This window comes from Emydura macquarii, unplaced genomic scaffold, assembly GCF_026122565.2.
Source record: "Emydura macquarii macquarii isolate MOO-44397 ecotype Brisbane River unplaced genomic scaffold, CSIRO-AGI_Emac_v2 contig_968, whole genome shotgun sequence".
NCBI lineage: Eukaryota > Metazoa > Chordata > Testudines > Chelidae > Emydura > Emydura macquarii.
Genome location: NW_027131105.1, coordinates 9,478,907 through 9,497,918, shown reverse-complemented (window position 1 = coordinate 9,497,918; position 19,012 = coordinate 9,478,907). Strand labels below are relative to the sequence as shown.

The following is a 19,012-nucleotide window of genomic DNA, read 5'->3' as shown; positions in this document are numbered from 1 at the left end:
CTGAAGACATGGTTTAATACACAAATTTCTGTGGCAGATTTCTACGTCATCTATTTTCATAAATTTCAGAAATGGGAACATGTCAAAACTAAAACAACAACATGAAGATTCAGGTTAGAATGTTCACAGAACACAAATAATAAGGCTAAATTGTTTAGTATTCATAATTAAATTCTTATATAGAACCAATGTATTGTCCGAAGAAGGACAGGAGACATTGGAGGCTGCAATTTCATTCCCAAATGTCAGGAAGTACCCAGCAGATAAAAGTGCACAGTGCAGGTAATTCTGTAATCGTTTACATATAGGTGGTGATGGGGAGCTAGTGGAGGGTGGGTTTCTCTCAGCCCTTCCCCTTTACCCATCCTGGGCCGCAGCCAATCCACTTCTGGGATCTCACCACCCTCTGCCCCTCAAATGAGGGTGTGCGAGGGAGTTGGTTCCCTGCCACACCAGTCATAAGAGTCCCGAACCCCCCATTTCTGCTCCTTTACAATACCTCCTTTAAATCCTTTACCAATCCATTTCCTCTGAGTACCATGGTCCTTCCCTATGGAGTACTTACACTGGACATCTGCCCCACGGTTGCTTACTGAGTTGTGACATCATAGCCTAGTGCCCCATTTCATGTTTGCCCCAACAGAGTCCCCAACCCACTGTGGGAAAGGCAAAACAAAAAAAAACAGCTCGACCAATCTAGAGATGAAGCAAAAAAATTCCTTCCCAACGCCACCCCCTGCAAGAAAGGAATGCCTAACACAATGCCCAGAGTGGATCATGACAAAACCTGGTGTTTAACTACTATCATGGGAGGGTGGGTGGGTGTTGCTCCACCTGGGCCAGGTAAAAGCGGGCTTTTCCCCTTCTCTTCCAGTCACTTGGGGGAGTGGGGAGAGGGATGGGACAGGTCAGGTCACGCTGCTGTGATCTGAAGCTGCTGCATCAAGTCACTCTTTAGCTATCTAGCCCTTAAAGGGACCACACATCTTTTTCTACAAGCCAGACAACGGCCACCATCACTTAATGTGCAACGAGGTCATTTCTAGGATGCCTGTGCGGTTTAAAAAAAGACCTAAGAAATTAACAGCAAAAGAACGTGGAGTTCTTTAAATAGTCTATGAACTAAAAGAGATCTTACAAATATAACAATTATTGAGCAAGTAGATGTCAAATTATAAAGCAAGGGCTCCTGTGGCTGACACATCACAAAAGAGAGTATTATCTCAAACCTGGGACCGTTACCAGCCTGTAAAGGACAAGTATGCTTATTAAATGCAGTAAGAGAAAATGCTAATAGTAGCTTAGAAGTCAGCGAACACCGGAAATAGATGAAAGTACAGTAAATATAGATCTTATGGCTGTAAATAAGTAACTTTAAAATAGCTTCCAATGAACAGTAGAATCATTTACTCCAGAAAAATGGAATCTTACACAGTTTAAGCAGGTTGTTAAAAAAACAAAACCTGCTGACTCAAAAGTTGGCTAAAAGGGACAGCTGCAGATGTTCTAGGCAGATATTTCTGTCTGGTACTGCTGCAAAGCACTGGTGGAGCCCTATAATTAACTGAGGAAAAGCCATGTCGTGTTAGAGCAACTGCATTAAGCGTAAACAACGAAACTGAAGCAAGATGATGACAGCACTTCACACTCTTCCATAAGGAGACAGGTAAACCATTTCTGTCTGATGCATGCTGTTGGTAGGAGGAGAGCACTAACAATGGATTAGGTAATAGACAATCTACTGTGTTTATAAAGCAGCCTATCTGATGCAACCCTGTTGGGGTGGGGGGCAGGGAGACGTTTATAAATCAACCTGTGTGTGTATGTAGGATGTGACTTGTATACAGTGTGCCTTTTATTGTGCAATACCTTCACTTTGTACTACAGCATTCAAGATTTTCAAGTAAAAAAATGCACAGTATGCGTCTCTTTCTGGCATTTAGAGTAAGCAGCACCACACCACTAAAAATAATACTATGTATCAGCAAGACGTGCCACAGCAGTGTGCACTTGATGTGGGAAGCAGTTTTAAATGGCTGCATAGTGGTGGAAGTCCTTATATGTGATGATTAATAGCATAGTATGCCAGGGTCACATTTTTGGCATAGGAATTGATGTTTATATTACTGCAGCACATTCCCTAACTACAATGTGATGTGCCTCCTCTCCATACACACATCTCACACTGCATTAAGTGTATGCGATGGTATCATAGTTGAGCAGTTAAAGGTCAGGAAATGGCAACGTTAATTTTGCATGCACAGCTGCAATCGTGCCTTTTATGCATACACATTATTCTAATGTGCAATCACATAATTAAAAACAGGCCCTCATACAATACAGTTTTTCCTGCAAGAAAAAACACGTCCATATTGCAATATTTGTTCATTCCTTTATAGTTACAGTGTCTTCATTGTCGTGCTGTTCTAGTTGCTTTATTGAGTTAGGCCCCAGTGCTCCAGAATGAAGGGCTGCTTTGTGGCATTCCTTTGGTGCAAAGCAGCCTTAAAGGCAGTGAATCAGCCAGTGAGAATATGGCCTACCTAAGGGAATCCTTAGGTGGTGCAGAGTCGCAATCAGGGATTCCTGTGTCACCCTCTAGCTGCTGCTGTAGTATTCCTGGGTAGGTGTTCTTCAGCTCCAACTGATCCCAGGCTGCTATAATGGCTGCTGGGACTGCTGGTGTAAGATGCTCTAACGTGCTCTGGGGACTGGGCTGGCGCCTAGTTGCACTAGCACTGTGAGAGCATAAAGGTGTATTAAAGTCATCTTTACTCCTACATGTCTAATTTACTCTGAGCACGTCTGGCTGATCCAGAAAATCTGGCTCTGACTTTTTATATAGTAAATGCTTTTTTTTGCTATGGTATGTATTTGAGTAACATTGTCAATCCCATCTACTTGCACATTTGCCTTTAAAGGGGCTATCCATAAATTACATAGCGCACTAGGGGTTGGGTGGGTGGGGACGTAATTATGCATGACAGTATTTGTTTCACTATTGCTAGGAAGGGTGGGTGGGTCTTGAAAAATCACCGAAAATGTGTATGGACACTCCCAAATGAGCAGAGCCTGCCATGTGCTATGCCAGTTAACTGCAAAACAAAAGCTACTGGAGCTGGGACCTTTGGGGTCATTAAATATGCCAGCATTTTCACTGTTACTCTGCGCTGTGCAGGCATTGCTCGTTCTTTTTGTTGTCCCACTTAAGCCATCAGTTGAATTTTGCTAATGACATTACCATCATTTCCATGGCAATAAATGTCTCAGACACAGGTCGGGGTCCCTTGGCAGATCATGTTATTAAAAGACAAATATTCAGACTAACAAAAAGGGCTAAAAGAAAATTGGTCCAAAAAAAGAGCATTTTGTACAAATATTCTCATTTCATGTTTTCTTTGGTGTGGAAATTGCTTTTAAAATGGTAGAAAATTAGCAGTATTTGTAAAACTGTATTTTGCTAGTTTCTAGAAAAATCACTGAGTTTTTTCTACACCCAGAGTTTTCATGTAGCGGCTTTATAGTTTAAAGCCTGCTTGCAAATATTTGGTTTCAGCTAAGCTGCAACCAAGTGATGTAACTATAATTGAAGCATGCAGCTGTCAAACACAGCAAATCTGATGGGTCAGATTGTAATACACATTTATAATAGACCTAATTTAATTGTACATATCTTTATTGCAGAAATAGAAATGCATTTACTCATCTTATTTCAAAAATAAATTTAAAATGAAAAGTTATTGTTGGTGGAAAACAAGTACATCTTCTCAGATTATCATGATGGAAACCACTTTCTTGATGATAGGCCTGTGTCCTCCAGGCTGCCAGAAGATATTGCTGAAATATTAGTTGATATTGTTCCTATGAAAAATTCATATTTGCTTGTGTATGGGCTGACTATGCGTTGATGACTGAAAACTATATAATGTTTTATTAATGTCTCGAGACACCTCACACACTTCGCTTAAATGAATAGTTAAGGTTACCTGAGTATTTTTAGTATTTCCTATATTTATTAGAGGAATTAGTGACTTATCTAATCTAATTGGCAAGATTTTAACTGAGTGCCATAACTGAGCAGTGCCATAACTGAGTGCCATAACTGAGCAGAAAGGATGTTTTATGCATCTTTATATTTTCTCATGATCTTTTAAAAAGATTATGGGACATTGTAACCAGATTTTTCAAAAACCTCTATTTTCATGCAAAATAGTAACTCTGCCCTAAGAAGAGGCTGTCTAATCAGAACATTCAGGGCTAGACACTAATCACGTAAAAGATTCGTGTGTGTGTAGCATCCCAGTGAAGTCAGTGTAACTTTGTGAAAGCATGAGGTTCCACCTGGGAAGATTCTGTTGAAGGGCTGGGACCTTACAGTTATAAAAATGTAATGCACAATATCTACAGATTTTGGAATAAGTTACCAGGAATCACTATAGTGATGACATTTTCTAAAGTGACTAGTGATATGCAGTGTCCAACTTCAGACACCTTAAAGGGGCTGATTTTTCAGAGGGTGAGTACAATGGAGTCTGTAGAGCTTCACCAGCATACATCCACCAAGAATCTGACCCACAGAAATTTTATAGTGATCTCATCTGATATGGAAACGTCATTCTCTAGACATCCAAAGTGTTCTGTTTTTGTAAGCCAGGGAAGTGTAACTAAAAATATAAAGTGAGTAATGCTAAACAACCAAACCAAACATGCTGTGGTAGAAAGTGGTGGCATGTATGCAGAAGTCAGTCTGACACAGCCTGTAGGAACTTTTAGGAAAATTTTCCTATTATGGATTACTTTTTAAAAAATTCTTTGATCCTAAGTATAGAAAACATGCATTTAAAGCTGATTGGGAGTTTTGTGTGTAAAAGGCCAACAGTATCAGGACCTCAGGCAATCATTCATAAAAAGTTTAGGCTAAAATAGCATAGTCCTAAGGAATTTATTTTCCAAATGAAAGACCACCCTTTTTCCAAATGCTGCAGTAAGAGTTGAGCTTTTGGAGATTACACTGGTGGAAAGTATTAGACAAAGGAGCCCCAAGTATAATAAAATTATTACACAGTTTTATTCTGAAGAACATTTTGCATTTGCTTTAATACAAAATGATGGAGGTCAAGAAATAATTTACAAACCCTTAAATTATTATCCTGGCATTTGAAATAAGAATGATTCAAGAAGAGGTCTGTAAGGTATCCATAACAAACTGTTATTATGTACAAAATGCTTATTGACATGTTTTATATGTCACATTTTAAAAATGTGAACTGAATTGCTACCTATCTTGTTAAATACAGGTAAACCCTGATAAGGTAACTTGGCAGTGCCAGTCAATTTTATCCAGTGTTAATAAAATAGAAGCTTTTGACATTCCCCCCCCCCCAAAAAAAAATTGTATTTCTGTCAGGAATTCATATCAGGGTTTTACTGCATCGTGAACAAAATCTAAGCCCTCTTTCAATTGCATAAAAATAAATCCTTTAAATACTACACATAGAACAGCAAAAGGGGAGAGGCCAAAAAGTAGTATTTTTACATATCAGGAATCTTTTGGTTCTGTGGAGAGTCCTTTTATCTTGTTTTTTTATTATAAGTAGAATCACTATACACAAGATTGGAATTAAGACATTTTCATCCACTTATGAAATTTTTTATACCTCATATTTCGCATATAGAATTAGGGTACTTGGTCAATTGTGATAAAATTATAAATGTCTCAAGACCAGTGAAGACTTGGCCAATTTTTTAAAACTAATTTAGTATTTATTTGTAAAGTGGGAATAATTATAATTAAAAAAATCACAGCTTATTGTCAGTCAAAAAAGTTAGCCGATAATTTCAAATCTTTTAACTTTCTCAATATAAGACTGAAAATAGACATCTGTGCATTCCTTATGTAAAGAGAGATTCTTACTGACTCAAAATATTTTATAAAATCTGAGTATTGTCAAGTTTCTCTAAACCTGACACTTTACCCCAAAAAAGAGATTTACATTGAGTGGTGATTCTATTTAAATATTTTATCCTATAGCTCTATATGTTCCAAGTAAAAATACTTATATCTAGAATTCTGTGGAGAATTACAATAATTAGGTTTCATAAATATTGCTGCAGTTCAATTACGGTACAATAATTACAAAATATAGAACATCTCTTTACAAATACAAATTGTATATTACAATTCATTTACAATAATTTCTACTATATAATTTTTAACAAACTATCTTATCTAATTCTACTTTAACCTGGTTGCAAGTGCATTAGTAAGAATGCAGTTATTCCAGTGTATTTTGCCCTTAACGTGATAGTCATAAAACAGACTATCTGAATGATATTTTCCTATGTAAACTAGTGTTACATATGACAGAAATGTTTTTTAGGTTCTTTTTCCAATGATTTCTGGTAGGTAGAGTTTGACATACTGTATTTTAGAAGAGCACTAATATATAAGGAGGCAAGTTTGAAAACAATATTAGAATGGATATGCTGAATGCAGTGAACATTTGATATGCTATTGAATACCGAGGTAATGACACTTTTATTGTCATCACCTGTCTCACACAGTGGTCTTCCTCACACATTTTTGTGCTGGACCTTACCCATATTTTTCATTCAGGAACACCTATTTAACTATGAATGACAGCAGCACAAGTTTGAAAGACAGGCAAGATATTATACCTCAGAACTCTTCTTTAGTCCTCTGGAAATGGGATCTTCAGAATCTGCTTGGTTTTAAAAAAAACTATTCCTACTGAGGAAATGAAGTTTCTGTGTTAAAGGATTTGACGTACTACAGCTTTGATCACATTTCAACAACCTGGAGACACTTACTAATAGATAAATTATGGCTTCCTTGAGGGGTGACATCACTTGTACAAATCTTGATTAGTTATTAATTCCAACTAGTGCCTAGCATCTTTGAACTATGAGGCACTTTTTATGTTATTAAAATTATTTGTCTGTTTCTTGCTAAATACTATAAGGTTGTAATGCATATCATTTCATCAGCTAAATCTTCTTCATATCTACCAGTGTCTGGTTCTTCATCACTATAACCAGGACCAAAGTCTTGAAGTTCATAATCTTGCCTGCTTAAAATGGGGAACATATCCGCACTGGTCCCATTGCTAATATTTCCATTGAGAAGGTTACTTGCTGCGCTTTCCATCTCATCAATAGTCATGTCACAAGCATCAGCAATCTCATGCTTAGTAGCTGAAACAAATTTAGGGTCCTTTGCATATCTCCCTAAGCCTTCAGATATAAGTACCTGAAAAAGAAATAGGATAAATGTGGATTCAGTGTTTAGAATGAAGAATAGGTTATAAATAAATACACAGCAAGCTTCATGTTTCTTCTGGGTTGCTTAGGTGCAAAGCCCAAAAGATTCTACGAGCTGAAGTCTGTAGGGCAACCAGAGCAAAATCTTACATGTAAGGAACTTGATTTTGCAATAGTCAAATAGCCCCAAAGAGGGTTTTATAAACTTAGTAAGGATGTCACTGAAAGTGTATGGCATTCAGTTGTTTTAGAGGAGGTTTAAAATGAATCAAGCCCTTGATAAACATCAAACACTAGAAACCAGTTTACTATTATAAAAATTAAGGAAGAATTCTGCTTGAAGCCACACTAGGCAACAAAACTTTAAGCAAGTTTACAATAAATCTTCAGCTAAAAGCTTTTCTGTATATTACAATTAATTTACCTCTGATTCACAGCTGTGGGAGGGAACTGATGTTGGAGATGAGGACACTGAAAATTATACTACTGAGCATTACACATGCTACTTAGGCAGACTGATAAGGATGTTCAATAATATTTTACAGCTCGAAGAGTAATAATAATGCTAGTTTTCAGCACCTGCTTAGTATTTTGTTTTGAAAGCTTTGTAGATAAACAAAAAACCTTACTAATCCATAATATTCTTGAGAGTACATGCGAAGAAGCTAATGTGCCATTGCTTGGAGATGCAGTGGGCATTCCCAATCTGCTCACCCATTCCATCTCTTTGCACATTCCTTGTGTTCAGGTTAACAGGTTAATGCAAGGACTCTGATGGCTTTTAACTTTGCATGAAAGCAGCAGGAGAACAGGCTCCTTGTGCTATTCTTTTTCTGTAAGCCATTATGGAAGGGCAGGGCAATATCTTGTTCTACGTATTTAGCAAACAGTGAAATTTCGTTTTAAGTCATTTTCTTGAAGTGCTCCAATTTTCATTCCCCTTTTTGCTATGACCAAGCCCTCAGGTGGGGATTAAATGGAACTTTGATTTACACCAGATAAGGATCTGATCCATAACTCCTTTTCTCCTACCTTGCCTAAAGACGTATTGGAAATTTGAAATATGTGGATTAAGTACAATCCAATGTGTTCTGTGCCAGGTATATAGTAAAATTAACACAAAACTGAACGGACGCACTTGGGTACTTCAAGGATTATTTGATACTTACCGCTTCTACCAAACTGTCTGCACTTCTCTGTTTGTCACTATGTTTATGCCTAAAGTCATTAGGTACAGTTAAATTGGCTGGTGTGAATGTTCGGTAGGAAATATCAGGGTCATCTGTGTACCAGGAACTCCTGTGCAAAGAAGGTAGGCTGCCATTCATCTGCTCTGTAGATTCAGCTCTGTCAACTTGGATTAGAGGTGTGTAATATGGAGTATGGTCCCGATTGGGTGGGGTAGCTGGTGGGGTGGCCCAGGAACGTGTCGAACGACTTGGTGAATGTTTGTGAGCTTTACTGGAATCAAGACCTGCAACGGCCATGACCTGGTAAAGGGAAGTAAATAGAGAACAAAGTTAGTGTGCCTCAAAAAATCCTGTAGTTAGGCTTATTCCTCGTTTCAAATCCAATCTAATTATTTAGACAGTTATGAAGAGTGACATTTGATATGTTTGCTACTTGGCAATATAAAAGACAGGGAGAAACTGAAATAAATTAATGGGCAGCATAGGCAACTATCTATCTATCTAGTGGTTCTTTTACTGACCAAACCCTAACTTGTTTGATACAGTATGATGGAATATTTACTTAATAAAATATATTCAACAAGTACGGAAAGCAGACGATAGTTCCTGACTTTGCCCCTCCCTTCCTGCAGGAATAGGTGAGGGAGAAGCTGATTATAAGCTTTAAATTGTCTTTATGCTCCTTGTATTTTCTGGCTGGCTGGGCCTGCCCAGATGGCATGATATAGTTCAGTATAAGAGCTGCTCTGATTGCAACAAACCCTCTGGACCATCCACCCTACTATCAGTGCAGTGTAAAGGGGACTTATGCTGCTGAGAATTTGGCCCATGATACAAAAGCAAACTATTTCACTCTATTTGAACTTAGATCTAGAAACCATAGAACATACTGAAGTTCAACAAGTCACAAAATATAGTATGTCATTTAAACCAAATGGCGTATGAGAAAGTGAACACCAATGAAAGCAATAAGTGATAGCTGATTCATGCACATGGGATACAGTATCAGGAGGGAGCTGCCGTGAGGGGTTATTAGTACGTACTTTATACATTCTCAGTATTTTAAAAAAATGTTTTCATTATTCCCAACATAGACTGCACCATCCTCATACATTACAATGACCATCTACTACTCCATGTTCAAGGATACAGACATCGGTACAGTTTAGTTATTTTAGTCACTACTTTTGACCCTCTATTTTATAGACCTGAAGGGGCTAAGCGTATATATTTAAAAAATGAAACAGCTGTCAAGATCTCAGACTGCATAAAAAAACAGCAAAACTCCTCTGAAAGAAAAGATGAAAAGTAAACCTGTGTACAGCACTTGTGGAATGCTTGTAAAATAGATTATAACATTGCTGCAGGGGAAGGCTTTGAAAGGGCATCAGCTGTAGGATAACCAGACATATGTAGCAGTTGTTCCAATATACTGGTGTGTTAAAAAGCCTGAGGTACAGCACCACTATTAATAGAAAGGCCAAATGACCCCCAATCATTTTTTTATTGGGTGACAGATCTGCTACAATATCTGAACTTGTCATTTCTGAAGGTGCAGCTTTAGAAGGCCTTGTTTCTGGCAACTACAGCAAAGATGGTGGGGTACATAACTGTTTGGAAGTAGGTCACGGTACATAGACGAAATAATAGCTTACTGGTGGGCTTTCAAATAACCATGCAGCCCGGAGGAACAGATCCAAGCTAAACTGGTCTAACTTAACATCAGTTAATAAAGATTTTTTAATTACCTGTTGTTGCATTAAATGCAGTGGTAAAGCAGTGCGGTGGTGGAAAGTAGGAGAAAGTGGTATCTCATCTTGACTGCTTTGTCTGCGGAGGCATTCAAAGTTGAAGGAAGAGCGGCGATTTGCTACAATGTAACAATGTTTTGTTAGAAAAATGATGATTATCATTCTCAATGTCAAATATTTCCAAATTCCAGTGTGGATCATGTTTCCCCCTGCATATTATTAGCAGGTGTTGATTCTGATGAGACAGATTTAAATGGGCTCTGATGACTTACTGAAGTAGGCAGCTCAATACCCAAACTGGATATAAGGGAGGTGGAAGTGGCTCTTTAGAGAGAAGATCCAGGATGTGGACTAAGCAGTCCTAATAAGAACCTAGGAGGAACCTAGCCAAACTTGGAGAGAAGGTTTGAGCTAAACAGTGTTATGCTGTTGTAAATTTATTAATGAAGCCAACATTTAGGAAGAGTTGAATATGAGCACTTCAGAACAGATTGGGAAAGATGCTTGACGTCAGCAGTATGTTGTAAGCTTTTTATGTATATTTAAAATAACAATTGACTATTTCTTTCTTCGCTGAAGCTTTAAGTTCCTCATACTGAAGAACTATGCATCCAAATCCTTGACTCTTTGCAGGTCAATGTAACGTGTAATTTTGGAAACACTACACAAATCAAAGTAAACTAAAGCAGTAATTTTTTGTGCTAACCATATTTATAAAATTGAGATAGGTAAGAAGTCATTCCATCCTATTAGGAAAAACATATTCCAAGGCTAGAAAGGACCATTTTAATCATTTAGTCTGACTTCCTGTATAACACAGGTCATAGAATTTCCCAAAAATTATTCCTAGAGCAGATCTTTTAGAAAAAACATCCACTCTTGATTTAAAAATTTCCAGTGATGGAGAACCAGCTGTGACTCTTGATAAACTGTTCCAATAGTTAATTATCCTCATTTGTTTATGATATACACTCTTATTTCCAGCCTGAATTTGTTCAACTGCCATAATCCTGGTAAATTCCACCATATGTGGATTTCATGGTGGAAAACCTGGGAGGTAGCAACTGTCCATGGAAAGTCATGGCAAGGAACTTTTCCCTAATACTTTAAAATCATCCTTTGCATCTCTTTGAAAAACACAGAAATTTGAAGACTGTGGGTAAGAGATAAGCACTTAAATCCAGATTCTCAAAGGTATTGACTTCAAACACAGTTAGGTGCCTAAATACCTTTGAGGATTTGGGCCTTAGGGGCTGATCCCACAGCATCTTTGCTGAATGTCCCCAAATAGAGCTCATTCTACTAACAAATTGCAATACTCAGCCAAGGCACAGTGTCTTACATTCACTTGGATCATATTTGGATGCTAATGGAAATTCTCCAATGTAATGAATCAGTTTTTGAATGTACACATAAATGTATCTTTCACAAACATCTCATGCATTAATTAAAATTAATTGGTTTGATCTTCTTTTACACCCTGCTGGGTCACTGATGTGCTAAAATATTAACAAACAAATATATATATGTATGCAGATTAAACAAACTACTAGGGGCTTGACTCTGTTATCATGCCTTTACACTGGTTTCAGTCAATTGACTTCATTGGAGTTACCCCTGCATTACTTTGGTGCAACTTAGATCAGAATCAGGCCTTAAATGTCCTATCTGGTAAGAACATAAGATGTAATAGTCTTTTTAGTGGTAGATCATCTTTAAAGACTTATTAATAGTGTCTGTGGCTGGAAGGACTTTAACCCACCAACATTTATGAGAAAAAGCTAAATGGGACCAACAGGATGTGGCCATAGGGAAACCTCTCATCCCACCTTTCCTGAAGAGAAGAGACCATAGAGGAGTTTTTACCACAAGGTTTCTCTCCCACAGCTTATGTACAGGGTATATATATTTTGATCTCATCTGAACCATGTAGAAGCAAACCCCTTAAGTTGGCTGAGGAGAAAAGCCTGAGGTTTTCCAGTATCTTTGCTATCAGAGAGACTGGTGGGAAGCTACATAGGAGCCTGCTTCCCCAGAGGACTGGGGACAAGGGAGGAATCCTTTTCTGAGTTGGTGTTTTCTTGATGCCAGTAGAAGAAGGCTGGTACCTTTCTGGGAGCTTCTCTTACCACTCAGTTGAAGGAAATGATGGGAACATTCGGAGAGCAATATTTATACTTTCAAATGTGATGACCGATACGGATTTTGTGCTTTATCTCACTACCACTGCCATCAAAGGTCAAAAAGGCAAAAGCTAATGAAGCTCAGAAGTGAGAGTCCTGCATCGATAGCATCGTTAGAGAACTTACTACAAAAACTGTTTGTGTATTTGTTGCTGTTCGTTATGGTTTTCAACTTTGTCTTTAAAGAGCCAGTGACCCTACCCTTTGGAGGATGGCAGTGACCCTATTATACTTCTCTCCCAAACAAAAACTTGACACAATTCTGAATCTTACCAGATTTGGGGTATTTATGCATTTTCACATTTTACATATCAAACTGTTCTTATTTGGCACTTTTTACACCATGAGTGCTAGGGCATTTTATACTCTAATGACCCTCTCCCACTGCAGAAGATAAACAATAGAAATCAAATATATTTTATGACTAGCCTTAAAAACAGAGTTACTCTTTGCTTCTCAGACCAAACAAGTTAAAAATGGTTCAGACCTATGAAGTATCACAGTCCAAAGATCAAGATCCAAGTGCCTTGGATGCGTCCAAGACTCATGAGAAGACTCGCATTGCCAATCCATTTATGTTGTGCTGGTACGTAAATCAGGACTACACTGGCATTTGGAAGATGAGAGGACCTTAAGTGCCAATACAATTAATTGGAAGCCAAAGTAAAGATTTTAGAAGTGGACAAAGCGACTGAAAAATAGGAGTATAGGTCAGAAAGTTGCTGACCACGTTCTGCAGAACTTGAAGTTTATGTAGTGTTTTATTGTCTGGTCTATGTAGTAACACACACACTATTTCAGCCTAGAAACTAAAGTAGAAAAAACACAGACTAAATTATAGTAATGTTTCTGAGATAATAAATGGAGGATATGGTGTGAATTTCAAAGGAGAGATATTTTAGTGGGATTTGAAAAAAATCTCATTGAAAAGGTAATGCCACCTCAAAAAGTTCTGTGGAAAAAAACCACCATAAATTCCACTTTAGCTGTATTCAATCTGAAAATTAACTTACATCCATATGTGGTGTTTGCTAAGACCATATGAATCGAGACTGCCTCAGTTATATCAGCAAAAAGAGAAGCATTATGACATAATTGTATTATTACTGACAAAACATCTGAGATAGATAATATTGTGTAATATCCTGATCAAACCTTATAGAATTATGATAAGTTTTATTGGGTTAAGTTAAACCTTAATGAATTAGAATGAATACCTTTGTAGTATTTTGTATTAAAATGCAATTGTGCATGTGTTGTTGTTGCATTATATGGACCTTCTCTAGTAGGGTGGAGATGCTAATGAACATCCTCTGTTATCAGCCTTAGAAGCCACCTCTCTGTAAAGGTGCACATATACTAGGTCAAACTAGATTCTGCAGAGACCAACAGACAAAGGAAATACTTTTGGATAAAAGTCTGGGGTTTAACCTGAATGAGGGCCTTTTTCTTCATCCAACAAATGGACAGGACCCCTGGTCCACAGAGAGCCCCAATTAGGGAAGGATTGGAAGGACTTGATCTACTGAGGCCTCATAAAACTGTGCTTGTTCTGAGATGAAGCACCAATGAACTTATAATCACAAAGAAACCCTAGGGTGTGGTTATGCCTGATAAACTTAGGGGTCTTTTATTGTTATTAATATGCTTTCTCTGTAATGCTTTTTCTCTTGAGAATTAAGTAGACTTGCATAGAAAGTGCAGCACGGTAACTTATATTCCTAGCAATCACTCTGTTATCAATCTAAAGAGAAAGCAAGCAGGTCTGTTTAGGCAGACTGTTTTTGCTGAGAAATACATAGGGCTGGTTCACACTTACCGCGCGATTCGGCGGCAGTCGATGGGAGTTACGCAAACTACGCAGAGTAGTTTGCGTAACTGACGTCAACTGCTCTGCTTCCCTTCTGCGCGCTGTTCTCACTGCGCCGCTGTTCCTGTCGGCTCAGCGCTACGCTACTTGAGGGGGTAGACTTACTGAGTCAACTTTCTGATCGATTGAGCAGGTCTCACTGACCGCTCAATCGATCAAGAAAGATAGATCTGGCGGCGGCGATTTTGCCGCCGTCAGTCTGAACATAGCCATAGTGAGGCAGGGAACTGTTCAGTCTGAAGACACCCCACACAGGAGGGGGAGAGACATGTGTCTCCACCCAAGAGAGGCAACAAATGGGGAGCTGGAGGCCTGAGAGTTGGTGCCCTGATCCACTGAGGGGTGCAGACAACACACTGAGGGATGTGACAACATCTTTTCCAAATTAAAAACAAATTGAAAAGTTTGTATTGCTTTCATTTGAAAAAACAAAAAACAAATAAAAGCCGCAATAGTGTTAGCAGGTGGTGTGTCTGGTTTGAAAGAGACATGGAAAGTGCCAGCGGGTGAGTCACTAGAGTGACAATAGTTCTGTTTGATTTATACCAACATAATAAAGCTGTGTACATGAATAAAACCCTTATTTCCCTTAGGGGCACAAAGAAAAACACCTTTTGATCCAAGCTCAACATAGGGCAAACCAGTGCTGCATCCTTCCTGACCATTTCCCACTTACTTCATAAAGTAAACAGATACCATGGACTTAGTTCATTTGCAATGTTTTATATATTAGCTATAGTTTTATAAGCAAAGAACATGCAGGCCTGTCAGATCATGTTCATGAAACAATGAAGGGACAAGGGGAGCAAGGAAGCATGAGAGAGACACATGCAGTTATATGCTGGGACTCCTGTCGATTCTATGGGCTGCATCACAAGATAAACATTTGCATCTGTTGTCTGCAAAGTCGGTAAATATACTAATCAGAGGGTTTATTCTAAAAAAATCACAAGGATCAATGGTGAGAGTGATGTCAAGGTCAACAGGAATATTTTCTTTTCCATCCAAGCTTTATTTAAAACTGAACATGAACATTGATAAAAAATTTATGCACTTAAACAGAGGTTCTTACTATACTCACATGTAGGTGTTGGAGGTAGCAATCGTCTCCTAGGAGATCTTTTTGAATCATAGCAGATCTGTGAATCATCTTCCTCAAAAAACCCATGTGGGTGATGGTAACCTTTTGGCCTCTCAAAATCTAAGTCATTGCAGTGATACCTGTTGTGTAAGGCATGCATATGCCTGAGTTAAAGAGACATATTGTTAATATGGGAAGTTTCAATGTACTGATCATTAGTATTTTCATTTACCAGCCCAAAGGACTCCAGGCATTGTTCTTACACTGATTCGTGCTCCAGCATGAGAACTAAACAGAACTTCCAGAATAATATGACTCATTATTAACATATTGCATTCTGACTGTGCCCTGATTATTAGATAATGTGCATACATTGGTTTGTTTAGAATAAGTCACATTAACTTTCATGGTTTTATTAAGTAATATTACACATGGTGTGCTGTGTAACATGTGGATGGAATACTTGACGTCACTGTTACTATTATCACAGTAGATTCCAGTTCAAGGCCTCAGTACTATCCTCTTGGGTTAAAAATAGCAAAAGTCTTTCCAATCCCACACCACGTTTCCTTATGATTCCTGGGTGGTCTGCAGGGCTCAGACTCTTGCTGCTTCTGCTTAAGTATTACAAAGGCCTCCTCTCTTTGAAGGAAAAATCTCAAATGAGGATTATTTGACTCTGATTAATATTATATTCCAAATGAGTGGATAGGAAAATGAAATGAAAATGGAGGGGGTGCTTAGTTGCTAACTTCGATGGACTAATTCAATTTGGGGCCAGCTGCCAATCTAAGTTGTCCAGAGTGCAGGTAATGAATGCATGGAGAAGAAAGAAGGTGGAGACCACCTCAGCAAGGAGTAGAAAAGATTGTTATGTTTGGCATATGTGGATATGCGCATGTACATCAAGGACAAGCAGGCAATGGATTCATTTAGTGATGCTGTACTGGGACCGGACCTTGCAAATTAAAACCAACAAATGGAAGCTGAGGAGACTTTTGTGAGGCTGTGCAATTTATTGAACAGCTGGAAACTTTCTAGATAGTAACTTAGGAGAAATGATAGTAGCCTTTGATAAGGAAGGTGGAAACAATCTAAATTTAGTCCTGTAAGTACAAATCTGGGTCTAATTCATGATGAGACGGATTTCTAACAGGATGTATCAAATGTTTGACATATTACATGCAGTTTGTAAAACAGAGAACACTGACTGTTGCCCAACAAGTAGGAGACCTCTTCTTCTATGAAATTTTAGCACAGTAAAATGACAGACCATGAAAAGACAGATTGTTCTAAATGTAAGAAAAGTCTGGAGAGGCCATTCTAATTACCTAATGACTGCCCCTTGCCTTGTTCAGGAAACTGTCTGAATGCAAGTTGAAGGGGGAAAGCTTGGATCTACATGGAGTAGATATCCAGTTTTTGATTAAATCTGGACAATTAACAGCAATCAAAGAAGTTAAGCTGTTGAATGTGAAAGTCACAGGAATTGTCGACATTGGATCGAAAAGGAAGTTGTTAGAACAGGCCTTCTAAAGATGCTGCTGGACAGAAATATTAAAACTGTAAGTTATGAGATCCAAATGGAAATTCTGGTTGGGGAAAATCCAAACAAGTCCAAAAATGGGGAGAAACTGGGTAGGAAAATTGGACCTCAGGAATTAGAGTAGGGGGTGGGGAGGAAAGGGAAAGGTCCTGGACACAGATTAATGTAAATTGGAATTTCATTCAGGGTTATGAATGTGGAATAAATGGAAATTCAGCAATTCTGCAAATTCAGTCCATGCAATTCTTGTGAAAGGTATGACTAAATATTTATATTGCAGTGGTGCCCAAAGGCCAGAGCAGGTATCTCAGTATCAACTGGTTGTACCAGATATATGGAAAAAGATGATACAATGAGAATTGTTAAAGGGAGATAGAACCTGTACTTTATTTGGTCATGTTAATATGTTATAGGGTCCATCATATAGTTTATCTGCCTTAGTTTCATCCTTCCTTCTGCTGAGATAATGGAATCAAATGAACTGTCATTAAAAGCTTCCCCAAATGAGGCTGATCCTGCTGCCATTTAAGGTAATGGGAGTTATGTCAGACACTTAAATTGGGAACAGGAGCAGGCCTTAAATCTTCAATTATCTCAAGCGGTATTCAATTTTTCCCCAGTAAATATAGGGGCTTCTTTGATTTCGGACTGTAGAGTTTCTCATAGTCCAAATGAACTAAATTACTTTGTCACTGCTCTGGAATTATGTACAAGGGATTTGCTGGGGTCTCCATTTCATACCCAAACATGAGATGTGTTAGAGCACATTTTGCATTCTCATTTACTGTTCTATTTCCCTAAAAAAGGAACAGTGATATTTTAAAGGTATAAAGTGTGTTTAATGTAACTAAGTGTATGTACATAATTTATTGACATTTTTTGTAGTTAAGACTAATGCTCTCACCTGCTTCCTGACAACATACAGTCTTCTTCATAATACTCTTCTCCGCTAAAATATTCCTGCTCTCCCAAATAATGATCATCATTGCAGTAATCCCGAACTTCATGATCTTCACGGCAAATAGTTGGCAGATGCCCATCACCGGAGTCTGACCTACAATTGGTACACAGTGGTTTGAGATTTCACTATACTTTATCCATAACAATTATATTTAAATTTACGCTTCTAACATAGCTTTTTTAAAAAAAAATATCAACATGCATACAAATTCTCTTGTAGCTGGACTGATGCTTTATAGTAACTTCCATTGGACTACAGATGGGTACACGAGTATTCTGTCTTTGCTTTTTTCTGTTTTAAGGTATTACTCTAATTGCATCAGCAATTGCAGGGCACAAGAAGTATGGTAGATTTACAATGAGTAGTTAGCAAAGTCAAGCACATTTAAACCAGCCTTTCAAGCTAGAAGTCTACAGTACATGTTTGAAAAAGTTTCTCAAATACTTAAAATTTGCCAGTGGACAAAAATATGAAAGAGTACTTGGTGAGGTCTCTCAAACAAAGTGTGAAAACAGCTGTGCAAATTTTAAGACATAAAAACTACTAGATTAAGCAATACTTTTCAGGAGGCACACTATATCTGACCTTTAACATTCATGATGCAAGCAACTCAAACACTAAATGGGTTACACCTCTTCCTTTCCCTTAAATATAATTGGCCAATCATTAAATAATTCTTAGAAGAATTCTTTTAACATCACATACTTTTTATCTGCTCCAGTCTAAGTGAAGTAGGATTAAACTTGACATTTTTTAAACATAGTCCTGTGCCCACTGAAGTCAGTGCCAGACCTCCCACTCATTTTAATGCTACAGGATCAAGCTCTCTACTAATCTTGAACTTTATCAGCCCAAGTGTGTCAATCACCATATAGATATGGGGCAAAATCAGTCCCACAGAATTATCACAAATTTGTAGTCATTTTATACCTTTTTATTCCACACTTGAGTTATTCTAAGTTTGTGTCTAGGTAACTCTGGCTATTTTATTATTGTTTTCCATTGTAAGAATAACAGAACAATGGGACCTTTTATGCTGTCTCCTGATTTAAATATATGTCTTAAACAATACTCACTTACCTAATGTAAGTTTCATAATATCGTGTTCTATCCAGGAAAGCCATAAAAATGTGGAGAAAAAAAAATTTA

The 19,012-nt window shown here is 37.9% G+C and overlaps 1 protein-coding gene across 2 annotated transcripts in view; it reads right to left on the bottom strand.

The window, feature by feature from the left end:
* Window positions 1–5,044: 5,044 nt before the first annotated feature.
* The window catches only part of CACNA1D (calcium voltage-gated channel subunit alpha1 D), a 355,484-nt gene continuing 341,516 nt past the window's right edge, over window positions 5,045–19,012 (bottom strand). Inside the window, exons 42-47 of one of the 2 annotated variants that reach the window (XM_067544171.1) lie at window positions 18,944–18,970; window positions 17,807–17,956; window positions 15,357–15,520; window positions 10,220–10,341; window positions 8,451–8,771; window positions 5,045–7,270 (exon numbers count right to left, since the gene is read on the bottom strand). In XM_067544171.1, the coding sequence (XP_067400272.1) occupies window positions 6,977–7,270; window positions 8,451–8,771; window positions 10,220–10,341; window positions 15,357–15,520; window positions 17,807–17,956; window positions 18,944–18,970 (1,078 nt within the window). In that variant the 3' untranslated portion in view covers window positions 5,045–6,976. The remainder of the gene's footprint in view (window positions 7,271–8,450; window positions 8,772–10,219; window positions 10,342–15,356; window positions 15,521–17,806; window positions 17,957–18,943; window positions 18,971–19,012) is intronic. The other variant, XM_067544172.1, reaches the window with a different exon arrangement.